This window comes from Ochlerotatus camptorhynchus, unplaced genomic scaffold (genome assembly GCF_037179485.1).
Source record: "Ochlerotatus camptorhynchus isolate MF236.1 unplaced genomic scaffold, CSIRO-AGI_Acam_v1.1 ptg000229l, whole genome shotgun sequence".
NCBI classification, from domain to species: Eukaryota; Metazoa; Arthropoda; class Insecta; order Diptera; family Culicidae; genus Ochlerotatus; species Ochlerotatus camptorhynchus.
Window position 1 is genome coordinate 896,617 of NW_027040719.1, and position 21,882 is coordinate 918,498.

The 21,882-nt window shown below is 41.3% G+C and overlaps 1 protein-coding gene across 2 annotated transcripts in view; it reads right to left on the minus strand.

The window, feature by feature from the left end:
* Positions 1-21,220, minus strand: part of LOC135704042 (beta-1,3-glucosyltransferase) — a 101,823-nt gene extending 80,603 nt beyond the window's left edge. Inside the window, exons 1-2 of one of the 2 annotated variants that reach the window (XM_065225457.1) lie at positions 21,076-21,220; positions 6,773-7,119 (exon numbers count right to left, since the gene is read on the minus strand). In XM_065225457.1, coding sequence (XP_065081529.1) covers positions 6,773-6,932 — 160 coding nt within the window. In that variant the 5' untranslated portion in view covers positions 6,933-7,119; positions 21,076-21,220. The remainder of the gene's footprint in view (positions 1-6,772; positions 7,120-21,075) is intronic. The other variant, XM_065225458.1, reaches the window with a different exon arrangement.
* Positions 21,221-21,882: the final 662 nt, after the last annotated feature.

Sequence of the window (21,882 nt, forward strand, 5' to 3'; positions counted from 1 at the left end):
TGGCGAAAGGTAAAGTCTGTCGGTGGTAAGATTAGACATGTTGAGAGGGTGATTAAGTTGGATGGCGATTACACGAAAGACCCAGGACTTATCAGTGAGGCCTTTGCTGATCAATTTGCCAAGGTGTCGGCAAACAGCAATCACAGTGATGAGTTCCTGCGTGTAAAGTCATTGGCTGAGGGGAAGTACCGCTACTCCCGTGACAGGCAGTGTAGTCTAGTTAAAGACTACAACAGGGTATTCGTGCTTGAAGAGCTCAACTGGGCCCTACGCCGCGGCATTGGTAAGGCTGCGGGCCCTGACGACATCGGGTATCCCTTGCTTAGGAGATTACCCCTTGTCGGCCGATTGGCTCTTCTTGACACTATGAACGAAGTCTGGCTTTTCGGCCAGATACCGGACGAGTGGAAAGAAGGGTTGGTTATTCCTATTCCCAAACCTGGGAAGGATAAACCCCTAACAGAGGGTTATCGACCGATAACCCTGCTGAGCTGCATGGGAAAAACACTCGAGCGGATGGTTAACCGTCGTCTGTCAACTGAGCTGGAGAGGCAAGGACGGATCCACCCACGGCAACACGCATTTCGATGCGGCTATGGGTCGGAGACGTTCTTCTCTGAGCTCGATCATTTATTGGACAAGGCCTCGTCGGAAGATTTGCATGTAGATGTAGTCTCCCTCGATTTGTCCAAGGCATATGATATGACATGGAAGCTTCCTATCTTGACTTCCCTCAAGAGCTGGGACTTCCAAGGATGTATGTTTAACTACGTAGAAAACTTTCTACAGAACCGTAGGTTCCGAGTATTGAACGCTGGCGCAACCTCTTCCTCGAGGTTGCTGGAGAATGGCATCCCGCAAGGGTCTGTACTCTCGGTTACACTGTTTCTCATTGCGATGAACTCAGTGTTTGAACGCATTCCCAAGGAAGTATACATTATTGTATACGCCGATGATATTACCCTTATCGTGTTAGGTAAATACGGTAGGGTGGCTAGGCACAAGATGCAGGATGCAGTTCAGTCTGTCGTTGACTGGGCAGATGGTGTTGGGTTTGTGATTTCCCCCGAGAAGTCCAAACTGCTGCACGTCTGCTTTGGTCATCATCACAGACCAAGCCTGCCATATGTTAGTATCGTTGAGCATGCAGTCAAGGCCGTACGCGAGATGAAACTGCTTGGTGTGACTATTGATAACAAACTCCGATTTGTTAAGCACGCCAAGTTGGTGAAAGATAACGTCAACAACAAGTTGAATATCCTTCGGACCTTAAATGGTCGCTTCTCTGAAGCCTCTCGCCGTACATTAACCAAGGTTGCTAGGGCTCTGGTTGTCCCTAGCATCCTTTACGGGGCGGAACTGTGGAGCAGGGGTGGTGTCTCCCTGCTCAAGATTCTGGAACCTCAGTACAATGAGGCGTACAGAATTTGTAGCGGAGCGTTGAGGTCTTCACCGATAGCTTCTCTGTTGGTGGAGAATGGAAAGGTTCCTTTGGTGAATGTTGTCACCGAAGACCTGGCCACCAAGGCGCTAAGGCTCCTAGAAAGGGATCCCATTCTCAATGACAGGCCCACGGTTGCAAGGGCGCGAGAATGGTGGAGCGACTTGACGGGAGTAGATTTTCCCACGTTAGCCCAGCGAGGCGAGCTAGGCTGTGGCAACGGGCATGGGATGCTACTGCCCCGAAAGTTGATTGGAGGGTTAAAGCTATGTGCGGGGCGGGGGCTAGCTCTAGTGTGGCGAAAGCTGCATGTAGGAAGGTTGCTGCCTCATACGAGGGAAGGCTCAAGCTATTTACGGACGGTTCATTAATCGAAGAGGAGGTTGGTTATGGGGTGTCTGGGGAGGACATAAGCCGCTGCGGCCGGTTACCCGGTCTCTGTGGTATCTTCTCAGCTGAGGCCTATGCTCTCCTGCAAGCTTGTAGGCTAGCAAATGGGTCTCAGGCCGTTGTATTTTCTGACTCTGCGAGTTGTCTCTCTGCCCTTGAGCATGGGCAGGTTGGACACCCGTGGCTGTTAGAGGTGCAACAGTACGCTAACATAGCCTTTGTATGGGTACCTGGACACGCAGGTATACCAGAGAATGAGTCTGCTGATAAACTAGCTAACCAGGGTCGTCTTGGCATAACAACCGTGATGCATTCCTGCGTCGTATCAAGAACACTACACAAGAGTGGAAGGATGCACCTAATTCTCGAGATCAGAAAGTTCTCTGATTTCAGCTTCGATAAACTTCGGGTCGAAGTTTGGTAGGCCCCTAATGACGACCTTGAATGGCTTCTCACCGGGAATGTCGTGGTTGAAGAAATCCACCTTGGAAGTTCTCAGGTGGGCGACGACCAAGTCATACTCCGCTTTGGTACGGAGCACCACCTTGGTGCCGACTCTGCCCAACTTGTATTCGGCTTTAACGCCTAGCGTCGCTAGATCTGCGATGAGTCCATTAAGATGAGCATTTTTCACTACCAATGGAGGTAGCTTCTCTTTTGCCGCACTCGGGCCGGCAGAATTTTCGTTGCCGATGGCGTCGCCGAAATCACCGATGTCGCTGGCGTTCGTCGCAGTGACATCGGACTGGCCTCGATTCTTCTTCCTCTTCTTGCTGCGTTTTTTCAACACAGCTGGCTGGATATTCTCATCCATGGGGAGAACAGCAAACCTGTTCGAGGTACCCAACAGACAATTTGAGTTGATCAACAGCTGAATAAGCTATTTATAAGCTGAAGAAGCTTGTTTTTGCCTGAATAAGCTCCTATTCAACATGCAATGTTTGTTGGGTAGGCACACCGGAGCTTCCTTCACCGGGGTTCTGGACCTTCGCCGGGCTTCGCGACCGATGCTTCCCCATTTCGGGGCACACACACGCACGACAAATCGCGAAAGAGAGAGCGCGAACACTATCGCCACGAACTTTTCAAACAACTCGAGAGAGCGAGCTAACACCGAACTGAACTGCTTGACGATCAAGCAGAGAATGATGTATGCGCTTTGCGTGAAAGGTGGCTACTTTTATATGATAAATTCTTCTTCTTCTTCTTATTTTCCTCTTTTGCTATTGTGGCTGCTGTGTTAAGCTATGAAATCCTTCTAGTGGGAGGAGCCAAAGCTTGCGTCAACATGCTCACTTTCGGTAGTGCGTGTGTTGAAGAGGAAAAGGGTTGAAGTTAGTGGGGTGACCGATTACCCGCGGTCGGCTCCCCGAGATGGGACTTTGCCAGATAATATGAGGCGGAGAATGGGGATCAATCTAATCAGCACTAAAAGGAATGAATACAAGAAAATCACACAAAACGTTCGCCTCGTGCGCGAACAGCATGCTTATGCAGGTTGTGTTAGTTTGCCAACCCCTGATGCACAAACAATAGTAATAACAATTATAAGCGCCAACATATACAGACATGAATTTTTGAACCTGAAAACTCATCAGCGATTTTTGCGACGTTACATTTTGGAAGGCAAAACTCATAGGCACATAAACGCATGCATGAGATTTGAGTTTTTGAGTTTTTCCGAACACTGGTGTGAACACAGATAAAAATTCTGAATTTTAATTAATGTAAACATTCATTCACGTAAACTTGTATTTAATTTCATGCAACCGAGCAACTTGTAAACAATGTTGTTTACAAAGATGCACTTTTGTATACAATATTTGCTACATTGCATGAAATGTCTCAGAACTTTACATGATTTATAATGTAAACTTTCATGATATGTAACGCTCCATTAATGTGCATCATATTGAACAGAAATTTACACTACTTTTTCGAACTGTGTAAAAACTAACACGACACGTTCTCCAGCGCTATATTTTGAATAAAATGAAAATAATCATGTTTGATTTGATCCTCAAAATCATCCCCACCAAGATGAAGACGAATATTAATATTGACAACAACGATAATGAACATCCAGCCACGAATGAAGAAAAACAAATCTCGAGTAACATTTGAAAAGGGCCTATGTCCAAAACGTAAACAAATCGGGTTTTGATACCATTCTTTAGCACCGCTTGATAGCTACTAATCGTGTAGGAAAGTTCCGCATAATCGAGAAAAATCGTTAAAAATAACTCGATTTTCGAAACGGCCGATCAACAAAATTTTTCGATTCATTAATAGGCCCGCACGCTAAAACGGCCAACCATTAATTTATTTCATTTCATTGATAAGCCTAGTGACGTAGAAGGGCCGATGATTGAAAAATTTCAAACCAAAGCTAGGCCCTACTGCTTGAGGCAGGGCCGATGATTTGTTTTAAATTTATTTAACGTTGCAAAAAGGCTTAGCAGAGGGCCTACCATTTCTGATGACAAGCACAACGGCTTAACAAAAAGGGCCTATCCATTGAAAGATTCACAAAAAAGGCTTATTAATTTATGAAATTATATTGTTATCGAAAGCTTTTCGCATATTTTGGATGTTGTATACTGAGATACAGTTACTATTGTTGTTGTGAACAATATAAATGCCAAAAATACTTCAATTTTCTTAAATATGAATTGAATAGCCGCCGGCGCCGGTGGTGTAGTGGTAAGCGTAACTGCTTTCTAACACCCCGATGGGTCTGGGTTCAATCACCAGCCGAGGTCGGTGGGATTTTTCTGAGGCATAAAAATCTCTGGTCACGTCTTCCTTCGGAAGGGAAGTAAAGCCGTTGGTCCCGGCCCATGTGTGTTGAATGGGTGCGATATCCTACGCAGGTGTGGAAGCTGCCTTCCTGCACATTCGATTGCCGTCAATGGATGGCAATCGATGTCCGTCGGTGATTGGCACTAGTTGCGGAACAGAGACCGACGTTAAATAAAGGAAAGAAGAAGAATTGAATAGTGGCGATCAAAATTTAAAATTCATTTTCTGTTTTGTTTTCGTTATGGACATAGGCCCATTTCAAATGGTACTCTAGAAATGTTAAATACGATACTCATAGGTTGCCTTGATCAAGAGAATGTTGTTATTTCAATATTCAGATTCATGCAGGTAGTTGGTAGGTAGAAGGAATGATATTTATCAGCACTGGTCCCAAGTAAATATCATCATCCGTTGGTTCTCTGTGTAGCTGAAGCCGATCTGGCAATAACGGAGTGGCAACTGTGGGCGGTCAATCATGCTCATGCTTATGCATTGCGAAGGCATGTATTTGGCAGATGTATTTGTGTATCTAAAAAAATATGGCGTGAGTTAACAGTTTTCGTAAATGTTCACTAATTTATGCAAATTAAAAAAAAAAAAGAATTCTCCTTAATTTTTATTTTATAATTTTTATTACATCCCAACCTACGAGGATGTATGGAATTGAGAATCACGGTTGTAAAGCTGTGGGCATCCGATTACGGTTGACCATACATTATTGATAATCATAGAGTGGAATGAGCCAGGGATTATAATTACCTGTTGTATTGGAAAGTGTATGGTTACATGTGTGTGTTTCTTTAATTGGACTTTGACATTTTCAAGCGTTGTAGGCAATCACGAGCAAGGTTGTTAAATTCAAAAAGGATCATCACCACTTTCCCGCTGCTGCATTGAATGTCTTTTTTCCTTCTTAAAATGACACGTGCATTATCCAAACAATGTCATCACCACCCGCCGTTAGCCTCCCGCAGAATGAATGCCTCGTAAGTACCGTCACTTTTCCAGTGCAACAACATCATTTTGCATGCAACCAACCAGCCTTCCAACAACAGAAAAAAAGGTATTTTAACCGGTAAATGTTAATTTGAATAAATTTATTATCATGTTTTTCATCACGACAGGCGACGACCTGGGACCAACGGCTGATGGCGCCTGTCAATGGGTTTTCCACATGAGGCTTGGGGCTGTCAGAGGATATGTGCAATGATGGTGGGTAACATGTATTCTGGTGAGGTGCTGTGAAAAATCATGTACGTTAGGTACCTATAAACTCGATTTCCCATACTTAAGGGGGACGTTGCGGGGGTGAGGTGGGATGTGCGGGAAAAGTGCAATCAAAGGTAATGGGAAATATGGGAGAGGTGGTAAGCTTCGTTCGTCGTAAACCAGGAACGAATGGCATAGGGTGGTACATTATGGAAAAAGGTGTTAGATTTCTTATAGGCCACGCTACAGTTTGATTCATTACCCCGAAATATGAGTCTGTGCAAAAATGGTAAAGATTGATGAAGGTTTAGAGGTCACCCTCTAGGGCTATTAGAAATCTACCAAATTGAACCACCCTAGTGTGGCATTGTAGTAGGTCCGTAATTTATCCTTTGGTCGAGGCGATGATGCCATACATGCGTGTATTGCCATGAATAATAACCATAATTCGTAGTATAAATAAAATTAAATTAATTGCAAACGTCCGAGGTGGGAAGAGATAACATCGGCGTGAATCCCATCCTTAATGGTGGTGCGAGAGTGGTTCGGGTTGTTTTGATTTATGGAGCCGAAACTATGGTGTTTAGCTTTGTGCTGTGTTTGCGGATTACCAGCATGGAAAATGAATTCATTTAAATTTCGAACAAATTAATAGCGACTAGTTCTAATGATCTGAATAATGTGTATGCGAAATGCATTGTTCTGTGACTACGATAGGAGTTTTAGCTGACTGGATAGTTTTGCTTAAGCAAAAAACCAAATGAAAATTATTTTAATTTCGCTGCCAGAACGGTCACTTAAATGGGGGAAAATATATATTTTTTTTAATTTGCTCCCCCAGAGCAAAAAACAGCTAGTTTCGTTCTGTTGGTGCGGAAAAACACGTCACACTGAAACGATTCCGGAATATTGTTCAAGCTCAACACTTACCCAACGTTGCTGCACCCGTGGAGGCTGTCGTCACTTCAGGAACTGACGCAACTGGAAGCATTAGAGTAGCCAAGACTGCCACCAGTGCCATTGCCCTGTTCAATGGGGATGCTGCTCGTTGCAGAAAGATTGACATTGACAGATACATAATTAATTTCATTAAACAGTCGTCGATTCATTTTCGGCTACGATTCACTCGAGTACATTTCTTCGGTTCTGTTTGTTTGCCACTTTTTTTTCCATTCCTTCAGCACTCTCTAGAAGCTAAATAGGTTGGTGCTTCACGATGGCACACCGATTAATAGACGCCTCTCTCCATTATTATCCGGCAGTGCTGCTTCTGGGAACTAATGAATTATTAAAATCACTCGTCGTTGTTCTGGTGAAAGCTTTTGATTTGTTGCCGTGAAATTGTTTGCATTCGTCGAAAGAAAAAAAAATCATCACGGCGGAACTGCTGTTACTTTGGCTAGCGACTAAAGAGCGACTAGTGACATTATTTACGTTCTACTGCGGTACCGCAATAGATCGATGCCGGGTAATGATGTTTGTTATCTATGAAAACGAACACGCGGTTGAACTGTGTAGCATAGAGGTCTTATCTGGATCGCATTTATTTTTTAATGAGCGATCTTTGTATTTTTTTTTTAACGCTGGTCGGTATTGGTGGTGCATGTTTGGCTGCCACGGTATTCGGTCACCGAACTTGTTAGGTGCTCCAAATGAATGTTGAGTGTTGACTTAGTAGTCTTCTTGAGTACTTCCTTAAAATTGACAAAGAAACGTTTGGCGTACAAACTTTCCTATGATGAATAATGTTTTTTTTTGCATCAGTAAACGCTGTTTGATGTGCAGAATTAGAAAATACAAAAAAAGTGAAAGTGGACCATAATGCCTTGTACGTCACTTTGTAGAAGGTAGTCCTCTATGGCCACGAGGAGATCCAACGCGCCCTTGATATTTTCGAACGGATGATGTGGCGTACCATGAAGGGTGATACGGTCAAAATTTGGTCAAGGGAAAACGCGTGTAAATCGGTGAAATCGTTTATTTAAAAAATCAAATTAAATTTCTTTTTCAAGTTCAATTAGTATAAAATTCAGGAAAAATATTCAGTTAGGCTTCCGCTTTCCCAAATCCGAATTGCCGGGCCTTACGCTTGACCCCTGCCATCAGATTTTGTACAGCCACCTTGTCCACCTTCTTCGCCGCAGAAAGCCAGTTTGCCTTGAACTGCTGCTCGCCCTTAGCAGTTTTTTTGGTCTTCTTTAGGTTCCGCTTGACAATAGCCCAGTATTTCTCAATTGGGCGGAGCTCTGGCGTGTTGGGAGGGTTCTTGTCCTTGGGAACCACCTGCACGTTGTTGGCGGCGTACCACTCCATGGCCTTTTTACCGTAATGGCAAGATGCCAAATCCGGCCAAAACAGTACGGAACAACCGTGTTTCTTCAGGAAAGGCAGCAGACGTTTATTCAAACACTCTTTCACGTAAATTTCTTGGTTGACAGTCCCGGAAGCTATGAAAATGCTGCTTTTCAAGCCACAGGTACAGATGGCTTGCCAACCAGATATTTCTTTGCGAACTTTGACAGTTTCATGTGCTTGAAAACATCTGCTACCTTTCCCCTTCCTTTTGCCGTATAAAACTCCTGTCCCGGAAGCTGCTTGTAGTCGGCTTTGACGTAGGTTTCGTCGTCCATTACCACGCAGTCAAACTTCGTCAGCATCGTCGTGTACAGCCTCCGGGATCGCGCTTTGGCCGTCGTATTTTGTTTATCATCGCGATTTGGAGTCACTACCTTCTTGTAAGTCGATAGTCCTGCTCGTTTTTTGGCTCGATGCACGGTTGTAGACGATACACCCAGCTTATTTGCGGCATCTCGGAGAGAGAGGTTAGGGTTTCGCTTGAAACTACCGGCAACTCTCTTTGTCGTCTCAGCGGCTTCCGGTTTTCAATTTCCCTCCGATCCAGACTTCCTGGCTGTCGACAAACGTTCCCCAAACACTTTAATTACATTTGTAACGGTTGATTTAGCAACTTTTAGCGATTTTGCCAACTTTGCGTGCGAGTAGCTCGGATTTTCGCGATGCGCGAGCAAAATTTTGATACGCTGCTCTTCTTGCTTGGACGGCATTTTGACAACTGAAGAGTGAATTCCAAAATCAAAATAGGAGCAACATTCTACACATACACACCTTCAAAATGAGGGGTGTTCAGGTTTTTTAAATGCAAAATTGAAAGAAATACGTCAAGTTGATATTGACCAAATTTTGACCGTATAACCCTTTATACTGGAACTTTCGACTTTACGGTCGGACTGTAGTAGGCCAAAGCCAGGGCTTCAGAATCATATTAGATTAATGGGTTGGAAAATACTTTAGGTCAGAGAGGGTCTTGGTCTTGACCAGTTCGGAACATTTACACTCGACTACAAATGTGTCGCATAAGAGCCACAAAATGAATGTTAATAAGGGACTCAAAAACTACCAGGGACAGCCCTATGAGGTTGTACGCAATGGTGATGTAGGACTACGTGATCTTATATAATAAATCTTATTTGTTAACTGCAGCAAGATTTAACGGCGCCGGTTGTGTAGTGGTAAGCGTGATTACCTCTCACCCCAGCAGGCCTGGGTTCAATACCAGTCGGCGCCGCCGGGATGTTCTGAGGCATAACATCTCTGATCACGCCTTCCTTCGGATGGGAAGTAAAGCCGTTGGTCCCCGGTTCATGAGTTGATGGGTCGATAGGTAGGGTCCAGGTGTGGGAGTTGCCTTCCTGGCACGTCGGTACGGAAAACAAGATCGACGGAAAAAAACAAACCAAAGGAAAAAAAAAAAAAAACTGCAGCAAGAGCTTGTGTTTAGTGTAGGAATAGGAATTTGAGCAGGGTTCTCTCTATTTGTACTCTTTAGCATGACGCGCTTGACAAAGATGGCCCACAGCGACTTACGAAGAGCTACTGATTCCAATCAATAGTTGTGTACGTTAGTTGTGTACTGTAGAATACCACCCTTCACCACGCGGTGATTGAATAAACACCCCGAAAAAAAAAATTACAGTGAAATTTTCACTGGAAACAATGCTCTAACATTAATATTTATTGTCGACAATAAAAATTATTGTTATAATGTTGTACCCTTCCGAAAACGGCAAAACTGCTACCTAGATGTACAATGAATGTTCATAATAAAATGTTGTTGATTTTTATGGTATTTTTCATTTATTTTATTGTTAACATGATTCGATCATGAACAATAATGAACAACTCTATTACAATAAAAATTGTTGTTACATTAAATATTGGTGTGTTTTCATTGTGGGTTACTTCACGAACAATAAAAATAAATCTGATTGAAGCATGCAGACTATGAGAGGGTCAGCGACACTGCCAATGAAATCAAGATAGGTGCTGCTCGTATGGCTCTGGCTTTGACAGTTCGTTTGGCTCAAAACCAGCCAGTCCGCGTCTCTTATCCTAGACCCTCTCTAAAGCTGGGTTAAGATGGTTCAATTCAGCGTTCAACTCACTTGAACTGCGAAATGAACGTCCAGAAATCTGACCGATATCGGACTTGCTCTATTCGTTGCCAAGTCAGTTGAACGCCTACGACCAGATCGGTTTGAGTTGAATTCAACTCACCTGCTTCATCTAAATCCCGCTTAATACAGATCTTTTCCGTGCAATCAATAATCATACAATAATAATAAAAAAACTCCCTACTTGAAGATGTCAGGAAGGAACTCTCAGGTGGAAGCATATTTCATGGGCGATTTTCTCCAGTCGAATGCATTAACTTATCAACGACGTTCAACCACCAAGGAGACGTGATGTAGGGAGATCGAGTGCAGGAGAGTTGGCCTCCATTTATCACAAGTTCCGGATCGAATCTCAATCCATAACCAGTAAAAAAGGACTCACTCGTAACAGACATACCACCCCTTTCTTTTTAAAGTCGATAAAGTAGATCTGTCAAGCCAACACATACACTCTAAAGTACACTGTTTTTTTAATCAATAAATTCGCCAACCAACAGTAAAATAACAATAATATATAATGTTATTGAAAAAATATATATGGGGAAATCACAAAAATTTCATTGTTAAGATACTTAACAAACCGCCTTTTTTTTTTAGAAAATTTTCCATTTACAATGAAATTTACTGTTTTATAGAACATAAATCAAGGTAAATATAATATACATCATTGTTAAGACAATATTTTTTGTCTTATTGTTACATTGTTTTAAAATGTATTTTTGTTGTAATTTTTTTTCGGGCCGTTTGTTGAGACCGGATGGAATTCAACTTTGAAATCTGTGTTAGGGAAATCGCTTTTCGCAGGTAATCGCTGATAATTTTTATTACCATAGCAACAGTTGCACATTCATGCAATTTTCAATAGTGACATTTTGAAAAATGATAAAGTCTTGAATTAAACAGATGCGTTTAAATATTTCTGATCGATTGGTGATAACATTATTGAAATGTGTACCCCCATATAGAAATCACAGACGTAGTGCTACGTCAAAACATTGAGTGCTGTTTAACAGTTAAGGGTTTGTGTGTCAGTTTTGGCACTACCCAACAAACATTGGAAGCGGAATAAGAGCTTATTCAGATAAAAATATGCTGCTTCTGCTAAAAAATTGCTTATTCAGCCTTTAATCAGCACACATTGTTTGTTGGGTAGTACGCCAGTTTATAGCCCTGAAATATTACAGCTTGAAAAAGTAAGTACACAAGAAAATGTCTTGCTAATCTCTCGTGTTTGACACGTGGTGCGCCATAGTGGCATCTGGCACAACAGGTAGAAAAGTTCCGGTACGAGTGCAGAGTGCCGACAAAGTAGACGGGTGTCAGTAGGCCGGGTGGAAAAAACAGCCGGCCAAACCACTTCCAACGGCAAACCGCCCGCAGAAGACGTGCACACGCACTGGTCATGAAACGGACTCTTGGTCAGGAACTCAGCGTAGTCGAAGGTAATTTGCTGCAGATGGGGACGATGATTCTAACGTCTTCGTTTTAATTAGGCACTTTTCAAATCGGCTCGAGCCAGTAACAGTGATGAACCGGTCGGTACACGGACCGCTCGGAAAACGACTGAATTGGAAGGAGAAAGAAGCGTACCGATCCGAGAGTGAGTTCCACGGCACAAGTATTGTCTCTGTCGATGTTAATAGAAAGCCTTTTGAGGGCGAGAGAGAGAGAGAGAGAGAGAGAGAGAGAGAGAGAGAGAGAGAAAGAGAGAGAGAAGAAGAGAGAGAGAGAGAGAGAGAGAGAGAGAGAGAGAGAGAGGGAGAGAGAGAGAGAGAGAGAGAGAGAGAGAGAGAGAGAGAGAGAGAGAGAGAGAGAGAGAGAGAGAGAGAGAGAGAGAGAGAGAGAGAGAGAGAGAGAGAGAGAGAGAGAGAGAGAGAGAGAGAGAGAGAGAGAGAGAGAGAGAGAGAGAGAGAGAGAGAGAGAGAGAGAGAGAGAGAGAGAGAGAGAGAGAGAGAGAGAGAGAGAGAGAGAGAGAGAGAGAGAGAGAGAGAGAGAGAGAGAGAGAGAGAGAGAGAGAGAGAGAGAGAGAGAGAGAGAGAGAGAGAGAGAGAGAGAGAGAGAGAGAGAGAGAGAGAGAGAGAGAGAGAGAGAGAGAGAGAGAGAGAGAGAGAGAGAGGAGAGAGAGAGAGAGAGAGAGAGAGAGAGAGAGAGAGAGAGAGAGAGAGAGAGAGAGAGAGAGAGAGAGAGAGGAGCAAAGCTGGAGATCAAATTGAAATCAAAATGTGCTGTTATGATGTAACTTATTTTGAATACTCCAGTTGATCTCATTTTGGTTGACTTGAGAGCAAAATTTTACATTGTTGAATCAAAAGGAAAACTGATCCTGCTTTCAATGAAATCAATTAGATTACTGATTTTGCATTCATAATATTTAACTGAATACGGGTCTGGTTTAAATTGTTTGCATCCATGCTTCTCACGCTAAAAGACTTGAGTTCAAATCTCACCCGGACAAGTCACAAATGACCTAAAATGTGTTAAACAAAACGAATTAACAATAATTGTTAGTTCAACACGACAGATGAACTTATATTAAACTTTCAACAAGACGTTAACAGCAGAATTTGAAGTTAAGTTGCTTTCATTTAAAAGTTCTTGGCTGCATAATGAAAGCACAATATGATATGAGACTTCTGTCGCGACAATTGAAAGTTTTCATTATGATAGTAACTGCAAACTTTAATATCGATTTGCTTGCATTTTGTTAACCGACTTTGCTCGGGTAGGAGGGGAGAATATGTGGGCAATGAGAATACACGTTTGTTGACAAGTTATGTTCTCATGACTTTGTTTGATTTGTTGGTGCACATTGCCCTAAGTGTTTATGATTGGTCCGCCCTATGATAGTTCTGCTCTACCGCTACCGGGGAACTGTAACAAACTATGTATCGACATAAATTTAATAAAACATGAAACGGTGTCCGACCACTGAGCTGAACATCATTATGCTCAATGGTCACTAGGCTGAATGGTCTCCAGCTTACCCAGACTTACATAAATTTTAACCAGACGTAATAATGTTCCGAGATTTTCAACACTTTTTTTTCCTTGATTTGTTATCCGTCGATCTTGTTTTCCGTGCTGAGCACCAATGCTACCGACGCCAGGGAGGCAGATCTCACACATGGACACTACCTATCGACCCATCAACTCATGAACCGGGGACTAACGGCTTTACTTCCCTTCCCAAGGAAGGCGTGATCAGAGATTTTATGCATCAGAAAATCCCGACACACATTGTAGACGAAATACGCGTATCTGTCAAGGATAAATAAATAAGGTAGTGAATTTAAATGGAAATTACTAATCCTTCTCTCTCTCTTTAAACAGCTATTCCCAGTGGCGTCTCGTCCATATGTGCACCTCGTGCACCGCACAGTCTCGAATTTTCAAAAAGTAAAATTTATATTTCATAAAATTTAAGAGACAAAAATTTAATGCTCAATCAAAACCATTTTTGTCCCCCCTATTTGTTGGTTTCATATGGATAGTAACTGAATTGTCCACCACATCACTGGATAGTAGCTGAATTGCTTACCACATCGCTGCTCAACCTCCGTTTTACCCGCCACTGAAAGAAAAGTAAGTAAACACAGAAGCGATGTATAGCGAGCTTGTTTTCACGTACGGGTACGCTGGGATTTTACCTCGTGCAGACAACTCATTTTGGGCTTCTATGGTGTGACGAATATGCGACACAAAACACGCAAGGAAAATATGCCTTCGTTCTACCAAAGCCACCGCATGCTTAGTTCTCCCAGTCTGAGCACTTTTGCTTGTGCACCAGAAACGCTCGTATTTACAACCAGATCAGTTGTATATGTATTGAAGTCCCGTAAGCATAATTGCCGATGTGTTAGTGTTTATTTTGTGCACTTCTATCTTTGCACAGTTTAAAGAGAAGAGAATAAATTGGCACGTATAGGCAACGTCGCATTTGAGTTTCTCTCTGAATTGATTGAATCTTGGAGAGCCGTCATTCGTTGTATACCTACATACACGCACACATCGAATTTTTAAATTTTTAAATTTTCTCACTACCTGGCTGCATTTTATTCAGTAGCCTCAGCGCATAAATAGGAATCATGGAACAGGATATTGTTGATGACCTCCTGAAAAGACCATATGCCAGAAGATCCATGAAGGAAAAAATGCTTATTGCGAGAATGGACGTCCCACGGCCAAAGTTGGACAACTTGAAAACGACATGTAAAAGAAATGGTAAAATCATAACGCAGAACTTTGCCGAAAATGGACAAGTGGAAATTGTTGGTTGTGTCATGCTCGAGGAAATTACGTGGGAAGTGGAGCATTTCGAGGAAATTGCAATTGGTGTCAACTCTACGCTACTACAAATATCATAAACATGAGACTTAAAAAGAAAATCAATGTTTCTATGCAAGAGTAAGCGAAACTGGTAGCAGAACTGTTTCCCATCATCATCATTTCATGTATTTTTTATACAGGTACCCCCGTCGAAAGATTTGCATCCCGTTTTTTTTATTCTGCATCAAAATTGGCTTCTACTGTTACAGACAAAATATAAATAAAATAGGTGCACAACTAGTGAATTTTCTCACGAGACGCCACTTCCACTAAGACGCCCACATTCATCAGGATAACTTGATCTACTCGATCTGCTCTAAACTTGAGTGAAATCAAATCAGCGTGTAGTATGATGTAAATAAACGTGCACTTACACACACACACACGCACACATGCTTGCTTAAACGAGTGAGGCTCTGGGTTGAGTGCTTCTCCTTGTGCATGGTTCGGTTGAGTGAGTCTTGTAAAAGATGTTGTAGGTAACGCTGCGTGTTGTGTTGCATGTTTAGTGGCTATGTAGTGTGTGATGGAAGCGTTTTTTGGATTGCGTCTGTTCACGACAATGGCGCAGCCGATGCACAGTGGTTCCCCTCCCCCCCTGAGCACTCATACATAGGAATTCCAGTGAAAACTAGATGAATGAGTGCTCATTGCAAGACAGCTTATATTACATGATATAAGCCACGGGGTATAAAAGATGTTGTAGATATAAAATATGTTGTAGGTAACGCTGCGTGTAGTGTGGCATGTGTAGTGCCGGCTTTTGTGGATTGCGTCGGTTCACGACAATCTATTGAGTAATACTAGAGTATACTAGATTGTTCAGCTCAAAACTTAATATTTTGCATTATCGATTATATAACACGCTGCAATTCAAAGTAAAAAAGAACTAAATTTTCAGTTAAAAGTACTCAACTGCCATGTTAGGTATTTTAACTTATTTTTGGATGAAAATCATAGCAACCTGCGCTGCGTCGATGCTGTCATTTGTTTGCCGTCCATCGCATCCGTACGTGCTCCATTAGTCATCGTATTAATCTTCGTAAGTTGTGGGGTACAAAGTAAAGACTACCAATTGAAAAGGCCTCAACTCCATTTTGTAAATAACAACGCAACGCAAGCCAACAAAACTAACAGATTGTGCTTTACACAGCAAAAAAACAATTTTGATATCACATCAATGTGGATGCACTTCAATCGTGTCAAAAATATGTTGCAATGTTACTTGCCAAAAAGAACAAAATTATCATAAATACAGTGCGTGAACTGACATTACGCTGCTTTTACTGCATTTGTTTATTTTTGTGGCCATAAAAATTACATGAGATTTTCGACTAATTTCGAGATTTTCGATAAATCTTGGATGTAATATTGAAATTTTTTTGCAGGTTTCGTTTCGTGAGAAAATGGCCTTACAAGTTTTGTTTACAAAATGGAGTTGAGGCCATTTCAATTGTTGGTCTTGAAGTGACAAGAAAAGTTTGGACGCACACTCAAAATAAAATTTCGTTTATATAACGAAATTGCTCATTTGTTCTACGAATTTATTCGTTGTTTTCTGCAACGAAATTGATTTGTACTACACTGCAAAAAATTAATTTTAATTTCACATCAAAGTGGATGCACTTCAATCGTGTCAAAAATATGGTGTAATATTACTTGCCAAAGAGGACAAAATTATCATTAAAACAGTGCATGAACAGACATTTCGCTGCTTTTACTGCATTTGATCATTTTTGTGGTCATATAAATTATATGAGATTTTCGCGTGGTTGAAGTGGATCCTCTTGGATGTACTATACAATTTATTTTTTGCTGTGTAGGGGCATCCCACTGTAAACTTTAGTTCCAAAACTCATTAAGTATTGTTAAATCCCTCTTATGTGTTTTTAAGTACCGTAACGCACAGCAAAAAAATAATTTTGATATCACATCAAAGTGGATGCACTACAATCATGTCGAAAATTTCATGTAATTTTTATGATCACATAAATAAACAAATGCAGTAAAAGCAGCGTAATGTCAGTTCATGCATTGTATTAATGATAATTTTGTCCTTTTTAGCAAGTAATATTACACCATATTTTCGACATGATTGTAGTGCATCCACTTTGACGTGATATCAAAATTATTTTTTTGCTGTGCGGGGTATCTTTGTTAACGCGGGTAGCTTTGATAGTATAATATAAATATTAAATTTACTCGATGCGCTTTTTTCAAATTAGTAACATTGGCTCCGTATTGTAGCTAAGGGTATTTCCTTAGATATCGTGTGTAGTTTTTATAAAGTATGTGTTACATATTTTACAAAGATATTTAAAAACAATTTTTGTGTTTTTTGGTTTGTTTGAAAAAGCACTAAAACCATCACTTATGAAATGTATTTCCGATATAGTCATCACAAATTCAATATTGTATTCTCTTTCCTTATGATGTTTTCTGATTATATACTCATTCAAAGTTTCATATTGAAAGAACTAATTTGTTTGTTGTTTTACCTCTCACCCCAGCAGGCCTGGGTTCAATCCCAGTCGGCGCCGCCGGGATGTTCTGAGGCATAACATCTCTGATCACGCCTTCCTTCGGATGGGAAGTAAAGCCGTTGGTCGCCGGTTCATGAGTTGATGGGTCGATAGGTAGGGTCCAGGTGTGGGAGTTGCCTTCCTGGCACGTCGGTAGCATTGGTGCTCAGCACGGAAAACAAGATCGACGGAAAAAAACAAACCAAAGGAAAAAAAAAACTAATTTGTTTGAATTTCACTCATGTTCTTCTACATTCATCGAGCACTATCAAAGTAGCCTAAAATCAAAATACTGAAGTTCGGCCACAAAACTAAAAAAAAATGTGCAAATATTTCAATTTCCATTAAACAAATTACTAAAGAATAAACTCTTGGATCCTCAGTACTTGTTTTAAAAATATAAAATTTGAAACAAACTTCATTTCTTTAAAAAATATTTAGAATATACTTTACGTTTTACGGTATTTTCAAATATTTTTATTTTGACGTTATTTTGGTCATAGTAAGTCTTGGCTGCAACATCGGTTTCTAGTGCAATTGTTTTTTATGTCGATGTCAAACATTACACGTGAATTTTGCAAAATGTCTACCGAAGAGTTTGTCTCGTGTACGGTATGTAAAATATCTATTTATTCACTGTACTCATACTGATACGATAAAATAGCTAGTTTGATGATTTGAATATCATTTAATTGACTATTGCTGTTATTCATTTTATATAAAATATTTTATTTGCAGTCATCATCCAACGGGGCTTTGGTGATTTCCCTGTAAAGGTGAAAAGGTGCTGGACGTACTGACAATTCCAGGTAGGCTAACCATAGCGCTCTTGAAGTCTGAAGCTACATCACAATTGGAAGAGGACATGATGACGATGACAGAGTCAATTTGGAAACGGCAGGACGTCAACTATGCAGACCTGTATTGGGACTTCAGTGAAACCCCGAGAACTTCCACCTTTTTACCCCATTGTTACCCCTAACCTCGAGCATGCCACGAGTAATCGGTCCTCGTTCCACTAACAGTAAGTTTAAGAAAACTCTGTTAATACAAAATTGAACTTCAGCTTTGTGAAGCTAATGCAAATGAGCTTTGACCAAGAAGTAGGTCACTCCGCACACCAATCTTGGGTTATCTTTTTTGTCAGTGTGCCGCAAGTATGCCGATTGTGCCGGTCATAGAGCAAGCTGCGATTGTTTGTAAAAAAATACCCATCCCGGCAACCCGGTATTCTGACACCTTGACCTTTTGGTTTGAAATCGCAAGGATTTATCGGATTGAGGATGACGCGGGAAGTGGCGGGTGTACAAAATTTCTGTGTTTTGTGATCTATAGGGTAATAAAAGTCCTATGGTTTAGTGTTTTATAATGCCCTCAAAGACAGACCAGAAACGTAGCCTTTCGGCCGGAAATAGTTGGAACCGGTGGGGAGCATTGCTGGAGACCAACTATAGAGGGTGATGAATAGACTTCTTTAGTTTGTTTTGTGTGAGTTGGCATTATTTGAATTAAGGGTACTAATGAGGTCTGATTAACTGCCTCTTCCTCTTGAGTCCACTCTAGAACCTACATTTCGTATTTAGATCTATAAGTGAACTGCTGGTCTGAGTTCCTATGATATATTTAATTAGAAGATGTTCCTGAACATACAGTCAAACAGCATGTAATGTTCTGAACAACTTAAATGACAGTTGTCCAGCAGTGCTCCCATTTTATTTACAACAATCTAATGCCTACGAGATTGTGCCGAAGGTGTGCCGAAAATGTGCCGATGGATTTGCCCAAGTTGTGTAGAATATGGGGCTTATTACGGATGTACGGTAATCACGGCTCTTATTGGGCCTTATTACGGGTGTCACTACACGGTGATAAGTAAGTGATAATCGGAATAAGAGCCGTGATTGCCGTACAAATCAAATTGGAATCACTTCACCGTGACGACAAGTGACAAGTTTTCACCGTGAAGTGACATCCGTAATAAGCCCCATTATGAGTATCACTTGCTTATCACCGTGTAGTGACACCCGTAATAAGGCCCTATAATTTCGGCACAATAGGCTGAGTGACTTACGCCTTGGCTTTGACACATGTCACGGTCTTTCACATGTTTGCCTAATACTGAATTTGATCAATGGATTCAAATTAATCACTTATCTATTACGGATGTCACTTCACGGTGAAAACTTGTCACTTGTCGTCACGGTGAAGTGATTCTCATTTGATTTGTACGGCAATCACGGCTCTTATTCTGAGTATCACTTCATTATCACCGTGTAGTGACACCCGTAATAAGGCCCTCTATCTATTTATGTATTACCTACCTACCTTATTTTGATCGAAACCAATTTTCAATAAAAATGTTTGTGACAAATCCGTTTCGAAACCAATAGGGAATAAGAGTGAATATTATAATGAACTTGTACAGAAAAAGTGTGTTTGCTCAAATACTATTTCAAATATAGCTACTCAAATAAGAGAGACGGGTACTTCAGATTGAGAATCGGTGCAGCTGGAAAGCAGATTTTTTTTAAATTTCTCTTATGTCACATTCTTATTCTAAAATTAGTACTTGTAAGCTACAAGAAGTGGGTGTTAAAGTATGTGTTTGACACATAAAACCTGTCAATATTGCTTTCAGTGCGTCGCAATCAGCGATTTTACGATTCGTGAGCGCTCATTCTGAGTGAACGCTCACGAATCATACGATCGCTGATTGTGACGCTCTGCAAGCGAAATTGACAGATTGTATGAGTCAAACACACACTTTAACACCCTCTTCTAGTTACTACAAGTACAACAAATTGTTACATCATCTAATAATTTCATAATTCAGGAAAACAAATTTTTATAGCAAGTGAGTGGAAGCAACCCTGGATATTCAGTTTTTAGTTTTTACGAAACAGTTTTCAGAGATATAACGAAAATACATTTTCAGTGTGCTCGGGTACAACAGTTTTGATCGGTATCACAGCATCTAAAATCCGAGGATAATGCCGGTTTTGGTTTACCAGCATTGTTTATAATATTAAATCTGTAAATAAATATTTGAACATTTTACGGTGCGGTAATCAAGGTAAGCTTAAAATTATGGTTCTATTTTTAAAATAATTAAATTCCACTGAACTTCAACATCGCTTCGTCAAATAAGCTTTTCCAATATTCAGTACGACTTCAGTAGGAACACTTTCAAATTAACTCATTCACACTCCACTAGAGCAGCAACATCACATTACTCCGATAGTGACGGTGGACGACGTGCCAGGAGGCTGTTCATAAACGATGTGGACACTTTAGGGGGGAGGGGGTTTGTCAAATGTCGGTGGTCCATACTAATTAAAAAAAAAAATTGTAAGGACGATTGTCTACACAGGAGAAGGGGGTGGTCTAAATCCTTTCAAAACCGGTCTACGTAGTTTATGAACAGTCCCAAAGGTCCTGCATCCGTAGTACCTGCACCGCAAAATATATGTAAATAATAAATAAGTCAATATTCGAGTTCGCGAATTGACTTTCTCGCTTTGTAGCTAACGCTACCCGGTCGGCAATATGATTCTGATGTGCTCCATGCCCGCACTCATCGCACTCCACTACGCAGTTTGGCTCCAACGAATGCCACCGCCACCGCTGCCCTGTTGCACCGCTAACAATCATTTTTAATTAATATACATTTTAATTTCACCGCCAACAATAACAGCCCGGTGCTTAAGCCGGCAACATCCACCTGCAGTAGATGCACAAATAGGGGTGAGTGCGGCTGCAAGTGCACCCATGCCACGATGGGTATCCCAGGAGAATCGCATCCCACACCGATTTACTATTGCGTGATCCGGTATCTTTACGGCAGTAAATGCCAGTTAGCACAGCACAACGAATGCAAACAATTTTCCAACCTAACAACAACCAAGTCACACACGTTGTCAACCCATAGAAGAAGTGCGTTGCATTCCGCGAGTTCCGGAGTCACGTTTAATTACACAAGAATTTTTCACTGCCAATCAATCTGTTGTCTTCCTTTCAAAAGGCAGAATTTCCCACCACGTTCGAAAGAGAGCAACGGAAAACGCGTCCGAACCGAACCAACCTTTCTCGACGACTGGTTCGGGTTTGTGTTGGAAAATCAGCTGGTCAGAGTGATGAGGCTCGGGAAAAATGGGAAAACGCGATTCGTTTGTAAACAAATGAGTTCATTTTTACGGCAGCCGCTTCTGTTTGGTGCATTTAGCTACAGAGCGGCAGGAAATGCGCAGACGTTGGAAAGCCACGAATCCGTAAGGCGGGAATGCTTCGGGTTGCCGGTTGACTGGATGAACCAAAACAATACAACGTGGTGTGGAAGGAATGATTTTCCAGTTGTTTACTGGGAAAACTACGTAAAGGCAAGTTTGTTTACAACGGAGCATATGGGAGCATAACATTCATCGTTGTGTGGATTTGATTCTATGCTCATTGCCTATCGATATGTTCATCTAGCGTATCGAAAAGAGAGAAGGATTAGTAATTTCGACAGTCTGCACATTGCCAAGGTGAAGCAAATAAGGTAGTGGAATTTGAAGGAAATTACACAAGTAACTATTTTGGTTTTATCATAGTCTTGATTTGGACTTGAAGAATTGTGTAAAGCCTCCATAAACCTTGCAATGTTACTAAAGGGTGTTACGATCAAAATTTGGATGACTTTAACTTGACGCATTTCTTTTAATCGACCAAAAACCTGAACACC